Below are 20,665 nucleotides of genomic sequence, written 5' to 3'. Positions count from 1 at the left end.
TCGCTTCTCGGATAACGTGATGGCCAGCCTGTATCAGCGATTGGAGCGGTTTATGCCACAATGGAACTTCCGCCCGCAAACAGCTGACTGGGACAAATAGGTTGGAGGTCAGTCAGAACCCAATTATTGCAATCGTTCCTATTTTCGAAGATAATCGATTTGTTTCGTGGAGTACACCTAGTAAGATCTCAGATATAGATACCTAGTCGTACCTATTTTTCTATAAAAAGTGTTTTTCGTTTCAAAATTTGTGGTTTTGAAAAGGCCCATTTAATAGGAATCTAACTTCATAGTCAAAAATCTTTTCCTCATGGCATTAACCTGACCTCATGAAATTCTGGTTTGGGCAAGTCAGGTTTTTACAAAACTTTTATTTCCTGATACAGGTGTATTTCACTTAATAGGAGGCCACAACCACAGTGAAATTATGTACCATTTAGTTAAAGAAATAAAAATAAATATTTTATAGGGGAACCAAACCCACATTGGATCTTACTATTAGATTATGGTGTTTATTCCCTTACGACATTCGTGGAAAAAAGATGGACAAGTCCTATTCTAAAAGTAGCTGGGCGCCACACGACACAAGCTTAATAAATATAAATGATAAATAAATACATAACACATTCACGTGAATGGTTTTAGAGTTTCATGTTCTGTAAGAACATTTTTAATATAAAGAGAGCAAACTGTGCATTCTTAAATCAAGGTTATAAGAATGCAGTTCTTGGTTTCATTTTACATATTTTTTTTTTTGCGAAGTTTTTCATTTTAATTAAGCAACCTTTTGTTTAAATTAATTAACGTACCTAAGTAGTGTAATTAACGTACCTAAAAAATGTTAACGTCAATCAAATATTACACAATTAATGTTTGAATTGTATGAGTTCGTCAATATTATTTTAATTTGGTAAAATAAAAGACTAGACTAGACTTTATCGAGTGTATCTTTCGATGTCATTATCCACCACACCAAATGAACGGAATATCGTTTGAATAAATTATCAAAAAGTCAGAATTTACTTATTGAATACATATCTTGATTTTGACCAAATAAATGTCTGCATAACAACAATGAAACAACATGAATCATATTAAGCATATGAACTTACCTATTTTTACCTCCTAAGTAAGACAAGACCTCGTAAGTAAGTAAAGTAAGTCATTTAAGACTTGCATCACTTAATTATGCGATAAGAAATTTGCTTCCAAACATCAGGAGATACGATGCAGTTAATCCGGGTCATCACCGTGAAGTGGTTTAGATTAGAAATGCTAGGTACAGTCGCTACCACAGAAACTTAAGCCGTTGGAGGATTGCAAGGTATATGTAGGTAAGTACAGAATCAAGGTATAGTCGAAAAAATTGTATTTACTTATAATTAGTTTAAGTTGCCGTGTGGTTCCCGGCACCATTAAAAAAAAGAATAGGACCACTCCATCTCTTTCGCATAGATGTCGTAAAAAGAGGGATAGGCTTACAAACTTGAGATTCTTTTTTTAGGCGATGGGCTGGCAACCTGTCTTTGGATCTCATTTGGATTGGATTGGATCTCAATTCTATCATTAGGCCAAATAGCTGAACGTGGCCGATCGGTCTTTTCAAGACTGTTGGCTCTGTCTAACCCGCACGGGATACGGACGTGACCATATGTTTGTAGTTTAAGTTAGATATTTGCATTTAGTAGCGAAGTAAAAACATAGTATGTGCCAGTCGCTTCTTTTTCAAACTAAAAGTCAATTGTAGAATAGTAAACTACTCTGCTATTCAGTAAAATGTTGCCGTCGAGTCATAAAACCCTTGAATGTGTCAACCCTATTAGGGAGATTCTTTAAGGACTAAGTTGTTTTACATGTGTATTATTTATTTATTATATATTTATTACAGCTGTACACAGATTTCAATTATCTTTTCCTTTTTCAATTCTATGGCCGAGTCAGCTATTTATTTTATATTTAATTTGCCGGATATAACAAGAGCAATTGTGATATAGCTTACGGCATACTAACTCAGTGCCACAGAGCATTGTCCATTTATCATTTTAAAAATATTCATACCTTATTGAGGCTGTATTATTTATATTATGAGATTTAACTTTAGGTTCGATGGCGAAGGTCAAATACGAATTACAATCGATTTCTCTGAAGCGAATGACGGCGCTGAATTTAGTTTAATTTTTATCAACAAATTACTAACATAATTCGCTCTCATGCGTCAATTAAGACAGTGTCTTTACCTATTTTTACTTATAACAGTAAATAATGTTTTGAATATGCGATTTTTATCTAAATATTATAATAAAAAAGCTGTAAAAAGCAGTTTTTTTTTTTTAATATTTTATTATGACCGTTACATTTTATTATTAGTAGCTTCTATTTGGTATGACACCATCCCGTTCCAAGTACGAAAATATTTTGTTGTGATCTCTGTGTTTATCAGTTGGGATATCCATTCCATTGCGATGTCGGGTTCTACAAAACCAGGACTTTGTCTTTGACTCATTACAGACAGATTAAAAATAAGGGCTTTTTGGCGGGAATCCAAACAACATAGCTTATCTGATATATTTTATTCAAATAGCGGTTTATTTAATATTTTTGGAAAATATCTACTGGTATGATATTTCAACACTCATGCTTCTCCATAAAAAAAATCAAGTCTTTATTCCACATTCTATAAATTTCATTAAATCGGTGTAGCTGTTAACGTGAAAACCAGAAATTCGTATTTTTAATTTGCATCATGAAAGTGTGAATTAATACAAGAAAAACAAAAAATATTATGATATGGGTTACGGTACTTATTTACGTACGGTCGGGGTCAAAAGTGCACAGAGTACTTTGTTATCATTTATCAATAACTTTATATGTGGTTAGTTAAGGGTATTTTGTGCCCTTTGTAGAATAGGTTTTGTAGTTGTAGTTGCGAGTAGGTAACTGGTACACTAAGTACATTAAGGTATTTGCTATTTTCACAACATTTTCTTTTCTTTTTGTGCAATAAACAGACACTCATTCAGTCATAAAGTACTTTATGACTGAATGAGTGGTCTTAATTCTATGATGAGTACCTACCATTTTGTTTTATTATTTAAAGAATATTTCCTTCACGCTTTTAGCATTTAAGCTTGGTATTCCCCTTTTCGTAAATATTTTGGCACTGTGTGTTTGTTAATTAAACAACATATGAAAATATGTGATTTGAATATTTGCTCAATTAGGAAATACGAATGATGGGTAATCAAATCACATACATAATTTATGGAGGAGTATCAAATTAAGACATTGGCAACTTCCATATTCTTATCAAAAAAAGTTGTACCATTAATTCTATCATTAAGCCAAATAGCTGAACGTGGCCATTCAGTCTTTTCAAGACTATTGGCTCTGTCTACCCCGCAAGGGATATAGACGTGACCATATGTATGTATGTATGTAAAAGTTGTACTTTTGAGTTCGTGTTGGTCACTAAATGTGACTGTAAGTTTTGATGAGGTGATAAATAGAATCTGTAGATTGATGCAATATGTTCATTGTCACCAAACAGGCCAGAGATAGCAAGGGGTTGTTAGCCGATCGTCTTTAATGCCATGTGGCTACCCACATGCCATTCAAATCTTTAGAATGGGCGAAATTTTATTTCTACATAGAACAGAATAGAATAGATTTATCTTCAAAAGTGGATACAAGGTATCACTTACTGACGTCACATTACTTAAATTAAATTATAACTACTACCGCCTCCAAAGCGCATGTGTAGAAGAAGCGGCGGAACAAACTACACTACAGCATTTTCATCGGACGTCAATTCGCAAATATAAATCTCTTAAATGTAAATCGTGGACGAATGCACATTGTCTACATTAAAAAACGTGAATGAATGTAGAACCAATTATGTCAATAATATTTAAGAATATTTCGTCAAATAAATAAAGATAAAGAACCTACGTTCTATGTAGGCTAGGGATGCGCTAAGAGATTATTCCTTGAAATTCCCGCGGGAACGAAAATTACCTATATTTTTACGTAGGTATGTTTTCAAACTAGATACCCGCAGCTTCGCACGCGCGAATTTAGCGTGACCTACAAAACGATACTTACTTTCTTAAATATTTTCAACAAATCCCGCGTGAGCTAAAGTTTTTACCGGAATGATAATACAAATTTTAAAAAAAGAATGATAGGTAAACTCGTGAAGAGAAAACAAACAAACAAATAAAATTACTTTCGAATTTATAATATTAGTTGGTATTGGTATGAGTCATACATTACACAGTCCACAGACGCTCATCTAAAAACATACTGTTTGTGTTTGTTTCATTATCTCTCGGAAATACTCGGAAGTGTGGTACATTATCCGATTCACGCAAATTTTTAAACAAACAACATATAATCTAGATTCCAAATTTTACACACGGTTTTTACCATTTACGTAATCGTGTATATATAAACACTAGCCGTGCCCGCGACTTCGTCCGCATGGAATAGATATTTTGGGCATCATTGATGTCCTAATTAATGATGCCCAAAATAACTATTATAAATAAGTAATTAAATTGTAAAATATAATTTTCCCCGTTATTTTTTTACATTTTCCATTATTACTCATAAAAGTTGCAGCGTGATGTTAGGTATATAGCCTAAAGCCTTCCTCGATAAATGGTCTATTCAACACAAAAAGAATATTTCAATTCGTACCAGTAGTTCCTGAGATTAGCGCGTTCAAACAAACAACTCTTCAGCTTTATAATATTATTATAGATATATAGGTCATAAATAATTTTAATTGCCACAACGAAGAAAAGAAAAAGAAAGAAAGAAGCTGCGTGAGTTCCCGTGTTGCCGCACCAATCATAAGTCACCAAAATTGGCGCGAGCACTTTCAGAGAGCGTGATTGGCTTTCTGATCGCCACTCTGACCCGTAATTGGTCAACACGTAATTGTACGTCAACTATACTTTCTCTAATTGTCTATACTTTCGCTGGTTTCGCTCGCTTTTTTGTTTTCTAATAGCAAAACATAATTTGTGGTTAACCTGTGGAATAGTAATTTTTACGCGATTTATGATAATAGCGAGTTATAAGATAGGATGGAAGATCAAGTCAAGAATATCCTAAACGAGTTGTCAGCTGAAAAGACTGATGAATTGGAATGAAGCAAAAGACGAATTAATTCCTCATGGGTATAAGGAATGTGTATGTACGTACATATTTCCAACTCGGTTGTCGTTATTTAAAATTCTATTACAAAATCACATTTTGTACATACTAAAATGGCTGCCGAGTTTCCGTGCCTTATCTTCTCATGGAAAGAGAAACAATGGCTGAGTATTTTTACTGTGTTTTTTATTTGATTAACTTCAACGTGCCAGCTAATTGCTAAGACAATATAATTAAATGAAAATGTGAGGACACCGTGTTGTCTTTTAAGATGTAGTTAGGTAGGTAGATATAATTAAAGACCAAATTCTTGTTTTTGAGCAGGTATGTAGGACATACTTAAGGTGATATCAAAATTAAAATTCATCAATATCTTAAAACGATTTTTAACTTTTGTACTAAGTATATAAACAACTAACTTTAAAGTACTCATATTCCTATTTAGAAGTAGGAAGTTAGAAAAATAGCCCTCAAAATTTCCATAATAATCTACCAAGGCAAGTTTGTAGGTATCATAGTTTACCTTTTAATTAATTCTTATTTCAATAAATTGAATCAAGTCTTTATTCCTGATAGGGTAGACAGAGTCAACAATCTCGTAAAGACTGGAAGGTCCACGCTCAGCTTTATTATGGCTTAGGGAATTGAGATTTAAATTATTTATATTCATCTAAGAATATTGTACAAAGATTGTATTATTAAATGCACTTTCGCATTTAATAATACAATCTTTGTACAATATTCTAAATTACCTACGCGGCCTAGATGCGATGGACACACGTTTTGCACTGAAAACGTTTACGTAATAATAATTAAGAGATTTAACGAGTTACCGACCAGACGAAAACTAACCTAAATAACGTTGTTATTGCAGTGTAGTTAAATGGGTTAATTAACTGTTATTGCTAAATAACTAGTAGAAAAATGTTTTGTAAATCCTTTGCGATAAACAGATAGATTTGAAGTGATGATACATTTTGCAACCCTAGTTTTTTCGCAGTCTTAACAGTTGAGTGTTTATTGGAGATATCTGACGACAAGACAAGATAGAGACCTCAGAGATATAGATTCCGCCTAATTTTAGTGATTGCGTGCAATGAGTATACATAACTTAAATTCAATAGTATCAAAATACTATAAACCTAAAAGTAGTTACATCTATTATCATTTTTCAACTTTATTTTTTACCAATAAGTTAATTTCTTGAAAGATAAGCAGTCATTCAGTCATTAATATATCCCTTGCGGGGTAGACAGAGCCAACAGTCTTGAAGAAAATAATGTAGTCTAGAAGTGAGCAATGTATCTAATATGGAGATGTAAATAAAATAGCTTCTATTTATTTAAAAAGACGCAGTAAGGACTATTTGCACAGTAAATAGGATGTATCATGAATACACGTGAACATGTCAAGATTGCATCACTTATCATATTTAACATACAATTTCAATTAAAGATAAGTTTATCGTGATGAGCATAATATGGTCATATTGAATAGTCATGAACATACATACATATAATTATGTTTTTATACCTTACGCGGCAGACAGAGCCAACAGTCTCGCAAAGACTGAAAGGCCTCGTTCAGCTGTATTTCTTGATGATGGAATTGATTCAAATAGAGACAGGTTGCTAGCCCATAGCCTTGAAGAAGAATCCGAAGTTAAGAAGCCTTTCTCTTGACAGAATTTAATAATTTCCGAAGAATTTTTAAGAAGAGAAGACACTGGCATACTCTATATCGTTTTAGGCTAGACATGTACAAGTTCTTGCATATTATTTGTCGTATTTATGATTGCGTAGGAGTTAATCGACTATCAAAAGCAGTGGTGACTTATACCATTACTTGTACGAACTCCTAATACTGATAGGCAGACTCAAATTTAATTAGGATAGAATAGGGCCGTGTGGTTCCCGGCACCAATTGGAAAAAAGATTAGGACCACTCAATCTCTTTCCGATAGACGTGGTAAAAGGCAATTAAGGGATAGGCTTCTAAACTTGGGTTTCTTCTTTTTGGGGCTAGCAACCTGTCACTACTTTTATGAATTTCAATACTATCATTGTAAGTCAACAGCTGAACGTGGCCTATCACTCTTTTCAAGACTGTTAGTTCTGTCTACCCCGCGAGGGATATAGACATGATTATATGTATGTATGCAGAAAAGAGTGCTGAGAAAACGAGGAATGCACCATGAGATAAAGATATGGAGTACATACATACATACATAAATCACGCCTCTTTCCCGGAGGGGTAGGCAGAGACCACATCTACATATAGAGATATGGAGTAACTAACTTTGTTCCCTTAAACAACACTGTAACATTATGCCCGAGGACAAAAGCGCAGTCGCAGATGCTTTGAACAGTTATGACGTCACACGTCATGACTTCACAGCCATTTAGTGTCCGGTTGCAAAACTAGTTAATTTAAAACGCATTGTACGTATTTACCTAATGGTTTTGTAGGCCTATTTTTGAATTGATAAGACGTAATATTTTTATCTACATTTCTCTTATAGATCATCATTTTCTCTTATAGGATATGGTTCTGATGGAGAGCCCTTATTTAGCACATATGCCATTAATGTTTTTGTCTGAAAAATTGATTTTTCGACGACAATACACGTTTTAAACCTGTATATAACTCCGTCTAATGAAAAAATCAGTATTCGCCGTCTCAAAAAAATTGGTCCTACGAATATGGAGCCGGATCGAGCAATTTCATCTAAGACCAATTTCGTGGTACATTTAAACAGTTTCGGTTTGTTAAGTAGGGCGTACCGTAATAACGATGATGTGGTTTGCAGCCAGCGTTGGTTTAAGTCCGAGGTTAAGCAATCCCCGAGTCTGAAATGTGTTTTGAAATGCAATAATTACTCTATTTTTACTAGATTTTACTCTTATGGTGATCGATTTTGTTTGTGCGATTGACGCTTTAGTAAAGGTGAACAATTAACATTTCTATCGCTATTTTTCTGAGGTATCTGCTGAAAACTTGACCCTCATTGGTTTGTGACTGTATTCAATGTATCACGTCAAAACTCACTTTATTCCTTACGGGGTAAACAAACCCAATAGTCACAAGTGGCTTAACAATAGACGTGAGATTTAGAAATAGTGACAGTTTGCTAGCCTCTAAGGTGAATCCAAAGCCTTTAACTTGTAAGGATTATTTTTAAATAAATACGGGATTATTATAGCCACGGTTATGTTCGGACATAAAAGCATTAGGCATTTATGAGTACTTACTTATTAAGAGGATCTAATATCTTTACAATAGAAAGTCACTAACAAAAAAACCTTGTCTTGTAATCCTCTCTTAACTTTTACACCAATTTTGGTGATTCCTGGTATTGGAGTCGTCAGAAGATAAAAAAAAACAGATAACAGTCTGATGAAATTACCTTTTCGGTTTTTTAACCTTTTTTTTAAATTTACACTATTCCTGTTATAGACTAGGCAAAATCTCGATTCTCGCAGCTATGTTTTTTAGAATCACATACCATAAGTCATGGATTCGATCGACAGTCAGGTCAAAATGAAAAACAAACTCCCTTATCTATACCTCGGACTAAGAATTACAATTCGGGCCACATAGTCCCGAACATATTTCATCTTTGTACACTTAAAAATATGCAGTGCAAAATAAATAAAAATAAAAATCTTTTATTTTCAGACAACAAGATCCATATAAAAGTTAGTAGTAGGTAAAACTTGATTCTGATAATTAACTACCATAGTCGTCTAATCTTAAAAGTTGACGTCAGTAAGCGAGCGAGCACAAGCAAAAAATATTAGGTAGGTAGATTAGGTTACCTATTTATTTTTGGTTTGTGTTTTGAACGATTATGGCGGGATGTTGCCTAAGTAGGTATTAATTTGTCTGTGTAAATATTGAATCCGCCACGAATAGCTGGAAATATGGAATTTAAATTCAAAGATTGTGACAGTTTGCTAAAGGCCCATCGTCAAAAAAAAAACATCCAAGTTTTGTTTGATTGACATTTATAATTTGCGCGTGATTTATTTATGAGAGACAGCTTTATTTATGGCACATGGTTTTTATTGGTTACCAGATCACCAGAAGCAAATAAAAATTGCTTAACTAGTTAAGAATTTTCGCACGACTACTTAGGAATTTCAAAGGTTTTAGGGAATTCCTTACAATTTAGACTGTCAACTTACAGCCAACAGCGAGTGCTCATTTATTTTGGCTACGTAGCTCTGATAGAGCAAGACAACATTCTACATACGTCTTTATCCCTTACGGGGAAGACAGAGCCAACAGTCTCGAAAACACTGAAAGGCCACGTTCGGCTATATGGCTTCATGATGGAATTGAGATTCATATAGTGACAGGTTGCTAGCCAATCGCCTGAAAGAAGAATCTCAAAGTTTATAGCCTTCCTAGATTGTCTTCTAAAATTTTCACGGCGAGAGAAGCAACCGGCGCACAATATGTTTTTTCTCTGCTACCAGATAGCTACAAAAAGAGGTACCTACTTACAATTTTATTATTATTTAACTTTAGACTTAAGATTTTTTATGTGACCACTTCGTGGTAAGTATACAATACTGTTTGTCAAGTAGGTACCTGCCTATTGGAAGCAAAAATACGACAAAAACAATGAATCGTACGCGAATGAAGATGCATTATTTGTATTTTTTTTTGCTATAAGTAGGTAGGTACTTTTGTCTTGTGCACGGAAGACAAAAGGGGTATTATATTTATATGTTTGTTATCTGGAATAATCATAAGGGGTATATATAATTTAATCACGTCTATATTCTTTGCGGGATAGACAGAGCCAACAGTCTCGAAAGGACTGAAAGGCCACGTTCGGCTGTATGGCTTAATGATGGAATGGAAATTCAAATAGTGACAGGTTTCTAGCTTATCGCCTACGAGAAGAATCCCAATTATTAGCCATTCCTAATTCCCCTTTTACGATATCCGTGAGTACATGAGTGCGTACTAATAAAACGTAAAAGAAGCGGTGTTGTTCTGTATTTAATATTTCTAACTGCGTCTTAAAATAATATTGATAGAAGGTAGTACGTCACTTAAAGAACAGCTGTAATCATTCGTTATAATTAGAAACATCATTGCAGGAAATAAACGACTTAACAATTAAACAAACACTAATAACACTCCTACAAAAGTGTTGTATCGAAAAAAATTATCATTGATTAATTGTCGATAGAATGCCAACCTGCTGAAATTATTCGAAAGTTAAAATTAATTTTATAATAAAAAAAAAAAAACAAAAGCGAGATTCTAAATTTAAAAGGCAATCTAGTCCAATTTGGCGAAAAGACTTCCTAACTGCAAGCCACAAATGCATTTTTCTGAATAAAACCCGCTCAACTGCGAAGTTAAACTCGTTTCGGGCCAGAAATGTCAAATGACAATGCGATCACGATGAGTCACTGAGCCATTCAACCCTAAACTGGGAGAAAGCGCTGCTGTCTAGCGGCAAAAACGACTTACCTGTAGTTTCTTGATTTCACTTCACAAAAACACTTTTTAAAAAAACAGAAACTTGCCTATAATCACTCAAAACAACTCGTTAGTAAACCAGCAGCGATCTGAACATAGTTTTATATAACTGTCGTCGAACCTACTTCCTACTGTAGTTTGCAACCTGTTTTTATCAACAAACTTTTGTTCAAGAATCTCAGTTTAGATCGTGAAATGCTCTGTCATCGAGTTTGCGAGTTAATTTCTCAGTGATTGTGGGAATAGTTGTTAAGTATAACTGCGTCGGCGCAGCGCGTACACTACCGCACGTTGGACCCCCCCGCACTGAACTGACGAGTAACTCAGTGCTGCCAACATAAAAGTATTAGGAGAGGCTTTGCCGACACGGCTTTCGATACAACCTTTTTGTCTGTGAACCTTATTTCTGTATTGCAAGATATCTTTTTATGCGACAAGATTTTCCAGCCAGCACTTTTAAATTTGTTTATAGCACACGTTAATACGGCGACAAAGGAATCGCCTTCTTTGAAAAGAAAAAAGACAATAATTCCGTGTAATTGTTTGTATTTCACACGTTTGGTTTGAGCCAACGCGATGATAAGTTGATAGCGGAGATTTAATCGTTTTTAAGTACTTAAGAAATTAGCAAGACAAAGCACAAACTAAATGCAGCTTTATAACGTTTGTTTAGAGTAAGTATTGCTGTGTGATTAGATTTTTAATCGCAGGTCACTTTGATCTCAACTTTCTCACATTAAATAGGTTTCCTGTGAGGCAAAACTAGATGAAGTATTTTAAGAAAATGTCGTATAACTCTGTTTTAGGATATAAATGTACTTAAATACTCATTGCTTGTTGAACAGAATATTATTCTTTTTTTAATCCACTCAATACCTATAGATAATGGATTTATAAGTATAAATCAGAATGCAGGATAGACAGAGCCAACATTCTTGAAAAGACTGAACGGCCACGTTCAGATGTTTGGTTTAATAATAGAATTGAGATACAAATAGTGAATAGGTTGCTAACCCATCGCCTAAAAGATTAATCGCAAGTTTACAAGTCTATCCTTTAGTCGTTGGCTCTGTCTACCCCGCAAGGGATAAAGACGTGATTATATATATGTATGTAAATTAGAACGCAGAGGAAGAGTGTTATGGGAATAGAAAAGGGAATGCTAAAAAAATTAATGAAAACTGGTTGAACAAAGCAGATCACTATACTTATATTATAAAGTTACCCTATTTCACCTGTCTGTCTGTATGCGCTAATATCGGAAAGTTTTGGACGGATTTTATTCCTGTTTCAAATGTTAGCAACAGGGTTTTCTGAGGAAGGTTTTATATCTCTATGCTACACGTGCGAAGCCGGGGCGGGTCGATAGTTCAAAAGTGGAGACGTTTGACACACACACATACTTACATAAAGTCACGTCTAATATCCCTTGCGGAGTAGACAGAGCCGACAGTCTTGAAAAGACTGATAGGCCTCATTCAGGCGTTTGGCACACAAATGAATCTTAATCAAATGAGGTACGTTCTAGTGGTAGGTCAGGTCAAGTGTACCCTAAACCTACAAGCTGTATCTGGGAAATATATGATTATGGATTCATAATTATTTATTTGCTAACAAATGTACGTAAGTTAAAAATAAGGGAATGAAGCCTTTTAACTTAGTTATAGAGTGCAAGTGTCTTGGCCTTTTGTCAATTACTAGTTTATTAGATATAACTTGAATTTATTTAAATGTAAAATAATTTGAAAAAGTGCCTGCGATGGCCTGTTTTCTTAATAGAATATTGATATTGATTTAGTCTCTTTTTTCCGGAAAAGAGCAAACATTTTAAAGGGTCATCCCCGAATCTAATGATTCGGTTTTAAAACTGCGGTCAAGTGATAGTTTTAAATAAACTTAGCAAAGCTGTAAGAATATAACTCGTTGATGTCTTTTGTTTGATAGGAAATAATTAAATATTTCAATTCTACTTTTGGATAATTGTGAAGTTGAAGTTTTTGATGAAAATGCTGCAGTGCACCGCTTCTTCTGCACTGAAGCTTTGGAAGCGGCAGTAAACTTGTTATAGTTTTATTATATGCAAATTTAGACCACAAATGTGTGATACATATTATTAACATCTAGCTTTTACTTATTTAATATAAAGAAATATACTCTTATAATAAAAAAAAATGTAATGTATACTCTTTAGACGGTTCTTCTTACAAGAGGACTTGACGTTACTCTATCGTCTTTGTCAAAACCTTTAGTCAAAAACGTATCAAAATAATTCAAATCAAAAGCAAAAAAACGTATTTTGTTATATGATACTTACTTACTGAATTTTCGAAATTTATTTTATATATTAATAACATGAATTATAGGTAAGTTTGTGTTATAATTATGACGTGCATAGCAGCTGTCTTATCTATTTATTTTTTGCATGAAATCATTGCTTTGCAATTTGATCAAGATAGGTTTATCTAGGTCTTCCCAATCCTACATTTCTATTTACACTCTCCTTGTATATTTCCTTAGTCAACCTACATCTTCTCCACATGACCAAATTTAGGATGTCTTGTGGTTTAAACCGTTTGTGCCGTGTGGTTCCCGGCACCAATATAAAAAAGAATATGACCACTCCATCTCTTGCCATGTATGTCGTAAAAGGCGACTAAGGGATAGGCTTACAAACTTGGGATTCTTTTTTAGGCGATGGGCTAGCAACCTGTCACTAGTTGAATCTCAATTCTATCGTTAAGCCAAATAGCTGAACGTGACCTTTCAGTCTTTTCAAGACTATTGGCTCTGTCTACCCCGCAAGGGATATAGACGTGACGTGTGGTTTAAACCAACAAAGAGTATGTCTTCTGTTACAGTTGTTCACAATGCAATTTCACCTCGCAATTCGAGAGCGCCCTGATGATGCACAAGCAGCTTCACCACGACTCGCCCCACTTCACTGCCACCACCAAATGCACCACCAGAATCTTGGTACGTACATATAACACGTCTCTATTCCTTACGAAGTAGATAAAACCAATAGTCATAAGATCGGAGGGCTATTTGTTTAATGATAGAATCGAGATTCAGATCCCGCCGTGCCGTGTGGTTCCAGCGCTTTATAATTTTAGAAACCTCCAGCTGGAGACTACACATAATTTCCATGGATTTCGTAAAAGGTGACTAAAGGATAGGGTTGTAAACTTGGGTTTTCCCATGTAGGCGATCAGTCACTATTTTATAAATGCAAAAGTAAGTTGATTTGTTTGTTACCTACTAGGTGATAATGATGGATTTTTCATTCATCATTTAACGGCCTCTGTGGCGCAGCGGTAGTGCGCTTGTCTGTGTCACCGGAGGTCCCGGGTTCGAATCCCGGCCAGGGCATGATGAGAAACGAACTTTCTCTGATTGGCCTGGGTCTTGGATGTTTATCTATATACGTATTTATTATATTATAAAATATAGTATCGTTGAGTTAGTATCTCGTAACACAAGTTTCGAACTTACTTCGAGGCTAACTCAATCTGTGTAATTTGTCCCGTATATATTTATTTATTTTATTTATTTCATTATAGGATAAAACTAACACAGTGCCCCAACTGTCACCGGCAAACTGTTTGGAGAGCAGAGACAAGAAGAGTTTTCCATGTAAGTCATTTATTTTCAACAGACCTCAAAAGGGGAGGTTCTCGATTCGAGTCTATGAGATATTTAAGAGATCTATATTTGTAAATTGACGTCCTATGAAAATGCTGCAGTGTAGTTTGTTCCGCCGCCTCTTTTACACATGCGCTTTGGAAGCGGTAGTAGTTATAATTAGATTTAAGTTATGTGACGTCAATAAGTGATACCTTGTATCCAATTTTGAAAATAAATCTATTCTATTCTATTCTATTTTGTAGGGGAAGCCAGAGGGTAGAGTCGGTAGGTTGGTAGAACCATGCGTGGTGGTAAGATGGCGTATGTTTTAACACAAAGTGAAACTTATTTGACGTTCGTAACATTTGCAAGAGGATCTAACATCATTTATCACCCACACAAAGGTTATCCGCTTAACCCAATGGTAGACTGTTAGATAATGCTATTAGCGTTAAGTCCGCCTATTGTACTTTACAAATTGTAATTGTTACAATAAAGAATAAATAAATGAATAACACATACTGGAACACGGTAGAATAGAATACCTAGATTTATTTTCAAAATTATATCCAACCTTAAATCTAATTATAACTATAACCGCTTCCAAAGCGCACGTGTAGAAGAAGCAGCGTAACAAACTACACTGCAGCATTTTCACCGGACGTAAATTTACAGATATAGATCTCTTAAATCTTAATCGTGGACATAGCTGTACTAGATAAATGTGATTTTTCTCTTAGTCGCCTTTTACGACAGCCATGAAAATTAATTGGAGTGGTCCCATACTACAGTGTCGGGAACCACACGGGGCGTTCTTCCTGTTATCGTCTCCGAATCGTGGAAGGAGTGCGCTGGTCTTCAACTCCCTACAAAATCTCGTACAAGTTGAGCAGTGTTCATTGTCTATGTTCCAGTGCTAGGACGAACGTCTTCGGCAACAAAACTGTTTGCTAATCTGAAAGCGCGAATCACCAGAACCAAGAGTCGCCAACTGTTCTCCCACCCTGAAGAGCCGCCGAATATCGACGAGATTAATGTGGGTAGAATTAATTCTTTAAGTCTTTAAGCCAACATCTTTAATTCATTTTCCAGTATCAATGTTTACATATACAAATGATTGTACCATCTTAAACTAATCTATCTATACTAATATTATAAAGCTGAAGAGTTTGTTTAACGCGCTAAACTCAGGAAAAATTGGTTCGAATTGAAAAATTATTTTTGCATTGAATAGATCATTTATCGTGGAAGGCTTTAGGCTATATAACATCACGCTGCAACTATAAGGAGCATAGAAATAATGGAAAATGTGAAAAAAACGGGAAAAAAATTAATCCTTGAGGGCTTCAATAACTATTCCACTTGGACGATGTCGCGGGTACAGCAAGTGAATGAATAAACATCTTTTTATCCCTTTATCCAAAATTTCCATAATCATTGACACTATTATGCAGAGATCGTGGCAAGTGGAAAGAGGTAGTCTCTGCCTACCCCTCCGGGAAAGAGGCGTGATTTTATGTATGTATTGACACAACGATCAACTTGGGGTGAATTACATTTTTTGTATGTATGTTTGTAACGTCATAACTTTCGAACTGTTGGTCTGATTTGATGAAATTAAAAATGTTTGTAGGATCTGTCAACAGAGTCTCTGTCTTTAAGTTCGGAGGACATCAAAATCGGTCAAATAGTTTTTGAGATATTCACAATTTTGTGAAAATTTAAAGTGTCTGTCTAGCTAGGCTAACTCACATGGCTAAACCGCTGCTGCTCCAATCTGCCACAATCCATCCAAAATTTTATACATACACAATAAAAGTAACACAACAGCTTATTCCATCGCACGTTATCTTATTGTCGACTCGAACAATTAAAAAAACATCCTTCTGCCAAAGGATCTATCAGCAACCAGCGAATGCACCTCCAAAGGGTTGCAAGGTCTGAACTTGGACGCTCCATCGAAGACCAGCGCCGTCACCACCTTGGACTCGCCCTCGCCGCCGCCGCAGCATGAGACGTACGGCTGTCATCTGTGTGCGTTTGAGACTGACAGGTTTGTGAAATGCCGTGCGGTTCCCGGCACTTTTAAAAAAGAATAGGACGACTCCATCTCGTTCCAGTGGATGTAAGTATGTAAAAGGCGACTAAGGGATAGGCTTATAAACTTGGGATTCTTTTTTAGGCGATGGGCTAGCAACCTGTCACTATTTGAATCTCGATTCTATCATCAAGCCAATCAGCTGAACGTGGCTTATCAGTCTTTTGGCTCTGTCTGACCCGCAAGGGATATAGACGTTATTATTATATCTTAGAATTGTGTGTAATTAAAATAGTGACAGGTTGCAGAATCTGTTGAAAATCTTCGGAGTAACGTATTGAAGTTCTCACTGATTCAACAAGTTCAACTAACACAAGTATTCAATTAGATAAGAGTCACATTAATTAACTGTTAAATAAATCTCTTTCTAGAATAACAGTTCTGGACAGACATCTTCTTAATGACCACAAAATCGGTCTGGACAACCTTCTGAAACTGGTCTTGTCCAAAACCAAAGAAGGACTTTCTGAAGAGCACAATAGCGATATTCTTTACGGCATAAAACAACCGTACTACAAACCTCAGAATGAAAGGATAGAAGAAGGAGAATTCGTTATAGAAACAGTAACGCCCAAAATAAAAGTACTAAAACACGCAGCAACAAATACCGACATCAAATGGACAGATATACCAGATTTAAAGGACAATTGTAAGATTATCACAAAAGAATTGGACAAACTGATGAAATATCCGATTGAAATGACAGATAAGACGGCGTTTTTACATAAAATGGAGACGCTGAACAAATGTATGTGCAAGTTTGTGGATTCATCGAATACTTTGAAGAGGGCGTTGAAAAAGGAGTGCGATGCAAAGAGTAGGCAGGGTCACGATGAGCCTGTTTTCGAATTGGGATTAGGGGAGTAAGTGCGAAAAACATACATATAATCACTACTTTATCCCTTGCAGAGTAGATACACCCTAGAACGTAACCATAACTACCATGGACTGATAGGTTGAATTCAGTTGTTTGGCTTAATGATAGAACTGAATTTTGATTGAATTGATACGTCGAGTTTTAAATTAGTTAATAATTTATCGTCGACCTGTAGCTTAGTATAATCAGGTCAAGGAAGACCAATACTATATTACCAATGCTACGTTTGGCACATACGCAACACTTTCTCTATCATATAATATGAAGAAGTAATAATGAATGTCTTTATGCATTGCATATAAAGAAGCGATATAATCTGCTGGGATTAGAATAACTTTATTGAATTAACAATGTTCATTTTAATTGCGAAAAGCATACCTTTTCTCTGAAATATTTTCTTTCCTAAATTTAACCAATTTTTTTTTCAATCAATTACATAGTTTTAAGATCATTGGAGCACGTGACATATTTCTAAATCCTCGGAGTTAAAAAGCTGACATTTACCACGTTTGGGTTCGCACTCAAAAATTAATTTATTAATAATTATTCTAAGATTTATTTACATTTGATCATTGGGTAGGTATACTATAATATAATCATTAACATTTCGATGAAATCAATTTATCATAACAATGTATAGTAAATTTTAAGTTATTGGACAAAATGCTGCAGTGCAATTTGTTAACGCTTCTTTTGCACTGACGCTTTGGAAGCGGCAGTGAACTTAGTTTTAAGTAAACTATTTGTAGTTAACCAATTTATTTATTTATTTATGTACACAAAATTATAATGTTGTGAAACCAAAAATGATATTCGAAATGTCCCATAACAATGAATGAAAATTTTGAATTTGTCTTTTACATTTCCAGCCAAGATAGTCCCCGTAACTGGGAGAGAGCCCACAGCGAGAGTCTGAGCAGGAGCAGGCACAAACATTCAGGAAGACCGGGAATAAGCAGGTATCGAAGCCAACTCTGATGAAACACCAGGTCTCAAGCCTCCTGGCGTAGAGAGACGAGTCCGGTGTCGGGTTATGATTTCTTGCGGGATAAACAGAGTCAATTTTCTTGAAAAGACTGATAGGCCACGTTCAGCGGTAGGTATGGCTCGATGATAGAATTGAGATTATAATAGTGACAGGTTACTTACCCATCGCGTAAAAGAAGGATCCCAAGTTTCTTAGCCTTTCACACTAAAAATATTTGATTTGATTTCCCGCTAATGTATCTACTAGATGAAGTCCGCGACCTCTTTCGCAGTAAAAATACACTGACAATATTTCATCCACTCTTTCAGCCCTTTTCCACCCTTTTTCCGCAATGAAAAGTAGCCTATGTTCTTACTCAGGGTTAATACTTATCTCTGTGCCAAAAAAATTCGTTTAAATCAGTTCAGTGCTTGAGGCGTGAAGACGTAACAGGCAGACAGACAGAGTTACTTCCGTATTTATAAGTTGGGATTATATTAGACTAATAATTAATTGTAATCACCAAATAGTTGTTCCAGGAGTGAAAAAGCGAAAATGTCAGCAGAAAGTTTCTATTTTTGACGAAATAATATTTTGTGAAATGGATGCCCTAAGATCTAATAGTTTGTTATTATTAAATTGTAATATTTGTATGCTATTTCTTTTAGTAGAATTATTTTCGTTAAAAATAAAAAATGGATAACAAATGCTCTTTTGTTTTGATCTCACCCTCTATTTTTTGGTTTTTTTAAGTCGTTAATGGCAAATACTTCACTAAATTCATGTTGCCCATGGCCAAAGTTCTCAAATATAATGTTGATACACCTACAGATAATGATAGATATAAATACTATATACATTCAGTCAGAAAAGTATCGGGAATGGATTATTTATTTATGGTTCCAAATTCAAATTTTTGTTTTTTTTTGTTGTTGTTAGATTGGCACAACTGTTTTCCATTTTGACGCGGAGTTTGAGTTGCATCTGTTGTTTACATTAAATACAGTGCTATTTTTAGTTATATCATATCTAGTGTGTATTGCTAATTTCATAATGGATAAAAACATCGAACAAAGAGTTTGTCTTAAATTTTGCATTGCCAATGGAATATCGTGTTCGGAGTCACTGAAAATGTTACAGAAGGCTTACGGTGAATCGACTTTATCAAAAACTCGTGCTTATGAGTGGTACAAAGCGTTCAAAAGCGGTCGAGATGTGATGGAAGATTTGCCTCGCTCTGGTAGGCCATCAACGTCTGCAACTGAAGTTAACATCGCAAAAGTGAAGGAAATAGTGACTGAAAATCCTCATTCAACTTTGAGAGAGATAGCCACCGAACTTTCTGTATCTCACGAGTCGATCCGTACCATTTTAACTAATAATTTGGGTATGAAACATGTTGCCGCTCGGCTAGTCCCAAAAGACCTGAATTTTTTTCAAAAACTCAATCGCATGAGAGTCGCTGAGGACATGCTAGAACGAGTCAATTCCGACCCAACATTCATGAAACGCATTGTTACTGGTGACGAGACGTGGGTTTACGAGTTTGACATGCAAACTAGTCAACAAGCTTCGGAGTGGCGCCTTCCAACTGAACCGAAACCGAAAAAACCACGCCAAAGTCGTTCAAAAGTCAAAGTCATGTTGACTGTTTTCTTTGACTATCGCGGTGTTGTGCACTCGGAATTCTTGCCGGAAGGTCAAACGGTAAATAAGGAATATTATTTGAGTGTTATGCGGCGTTTAAGAGAGCAAATCCGACGAAAAAGGCCAGATTTGTGGAAAGAAAATTCTTGGATTTTGCACCATGATAATGCACCTTCGCACAAGGCCATCATTGTGAACGAATTTTTAACCAAACACTCAACAAATACCATCGAGCAACCACCATATTCACCAGATATGGCTCCAGCCGACTTTTTTCTTTTTCCTAAACTCAAATTACCACTTCGTGGCACCCGTTTTCAATCGGTAGAAGACATAAAAGAGAATTCGCGGCGAGAACTGACCTCAATTCCGGAAACAGCGTTTAAAAAATGTTTTGATGATTGGATTATTCGTTGGCGTAAGTGTATCGTTTCTAAAGGAGCATATTTTGAAGGTGATAAAATAAATTTGGATGAATAACAAACAGTTTGTGTATTATTGATCTTTTCCTGCTACTTTCTTGACAGAGTAGTATACCTACTAAGAAGGGCAGCTGTAGAAAAGACTTGTGTTTGTTTGGAACAATTAAAACTCAAATTATAGTATATATTAGGAGTACGAAAGCTTTTTGTGAAAATTCCTACGGGAACGGAAAAACGGCAACTTAAGTACAACGCGAAGTTGCGGGTTAACCTGTCTACAATATTTGTCTCATTGAGTTGGGTTATGGTGGGTGGTGATAGCTATATATGTATACAGGGTGACATTTAAAACAACTGCATCCTTTTAA

At 35.3% G+C, this 20,665-nt stretch overlaps 3 protein-coding genes across 3 annotated transcripts in view; 2 read left to right on the top strand and 1 right to left on the bottom strand.

Annotated features, from left to right (window-relative positions):
• The window catches only part of LOC106129507 (PTB domain-containing adapter protein ced-6), a 44,873-nt gene extending 33,910 nt beyond the window's left edge, over positions 1 to 10,963 (bottom strand). The window contains exon 1 of the mRNA XM_013328097.2: positions 10,654 to 10,963. The gene's annotated coding sequence lies outside the window, so the exon portion shown is untranslated. The remainder of the gene's footprint in view (positions 1 to 10,653) is intronic.
• On the top strand, positions 63 to 18,840 carry LOC106129469 (uncharacterized). Its single transcript, XM_060952724.1, has 8 exons — positions 63 to 107; positions 13,521 to 13,635; positions 14,223 to 14,295; positions 15,201 to 15,322; positions 16,182 to 16,339; positions 16,756 to 17,247; positions 18,131 to 18,220; positions 18,759 to 18,840. The coding sequence occupies exons 2-8, from the start codon at positions 13,564 to 13,566 to the stop codon at positions 18,808 to 18,810; spliced, it is 1,059 nt and encodes a 352-aa protein (XP_060808707.1). The 5' UTR covers positions 63 to 107; positions 13,521 to 13,563; the 3' UTR covers positions 18,811 to 18,840.
• Positions 18,841 to 19,183: 343 nt separating this feature from the next.
• LOC132903754 (protein GVQW3-like) lies at positions 19,184 to 20,388 on the top strand. The gene is made up of 2 exons (XM_060952746.1): positions 19,184 to 19,927; positions 20,312 to 20,388. Exons 1-2 carry the CDS (start codon positions 19,282 to 19,284, stop codon positions 20,353 to 20,355), a joined length of 690 nt encoding a protein of 229 aa, XP_060808729.1. The 5' UTR covers positions 19,184 to 19,281; the 3' UTR covers positions 20,356 to 20,388.
• The last annotated feature ends 277 nt before the right edge of the window (positions 20,389 to 20,665 follow it).

Source organism: Amyelois transitella, chromosome 29 (assembly GCF_032362555.1).
Source record: "Amyelois transitella isolate CPQ chromosome 29, ilAmyTran1.1, whole genome shotgun sequence".
In the NCBI taxonomy this organism is placed as follows: Eukaryota; Metazoa; Arthropoda; class Insecta; order Lepidoptera; family Pyralidae; genus Amyelois; species Amyelois transitella.
This window is presented reverse-complemented; position numbering and strand designations above follow the sequence as displayed.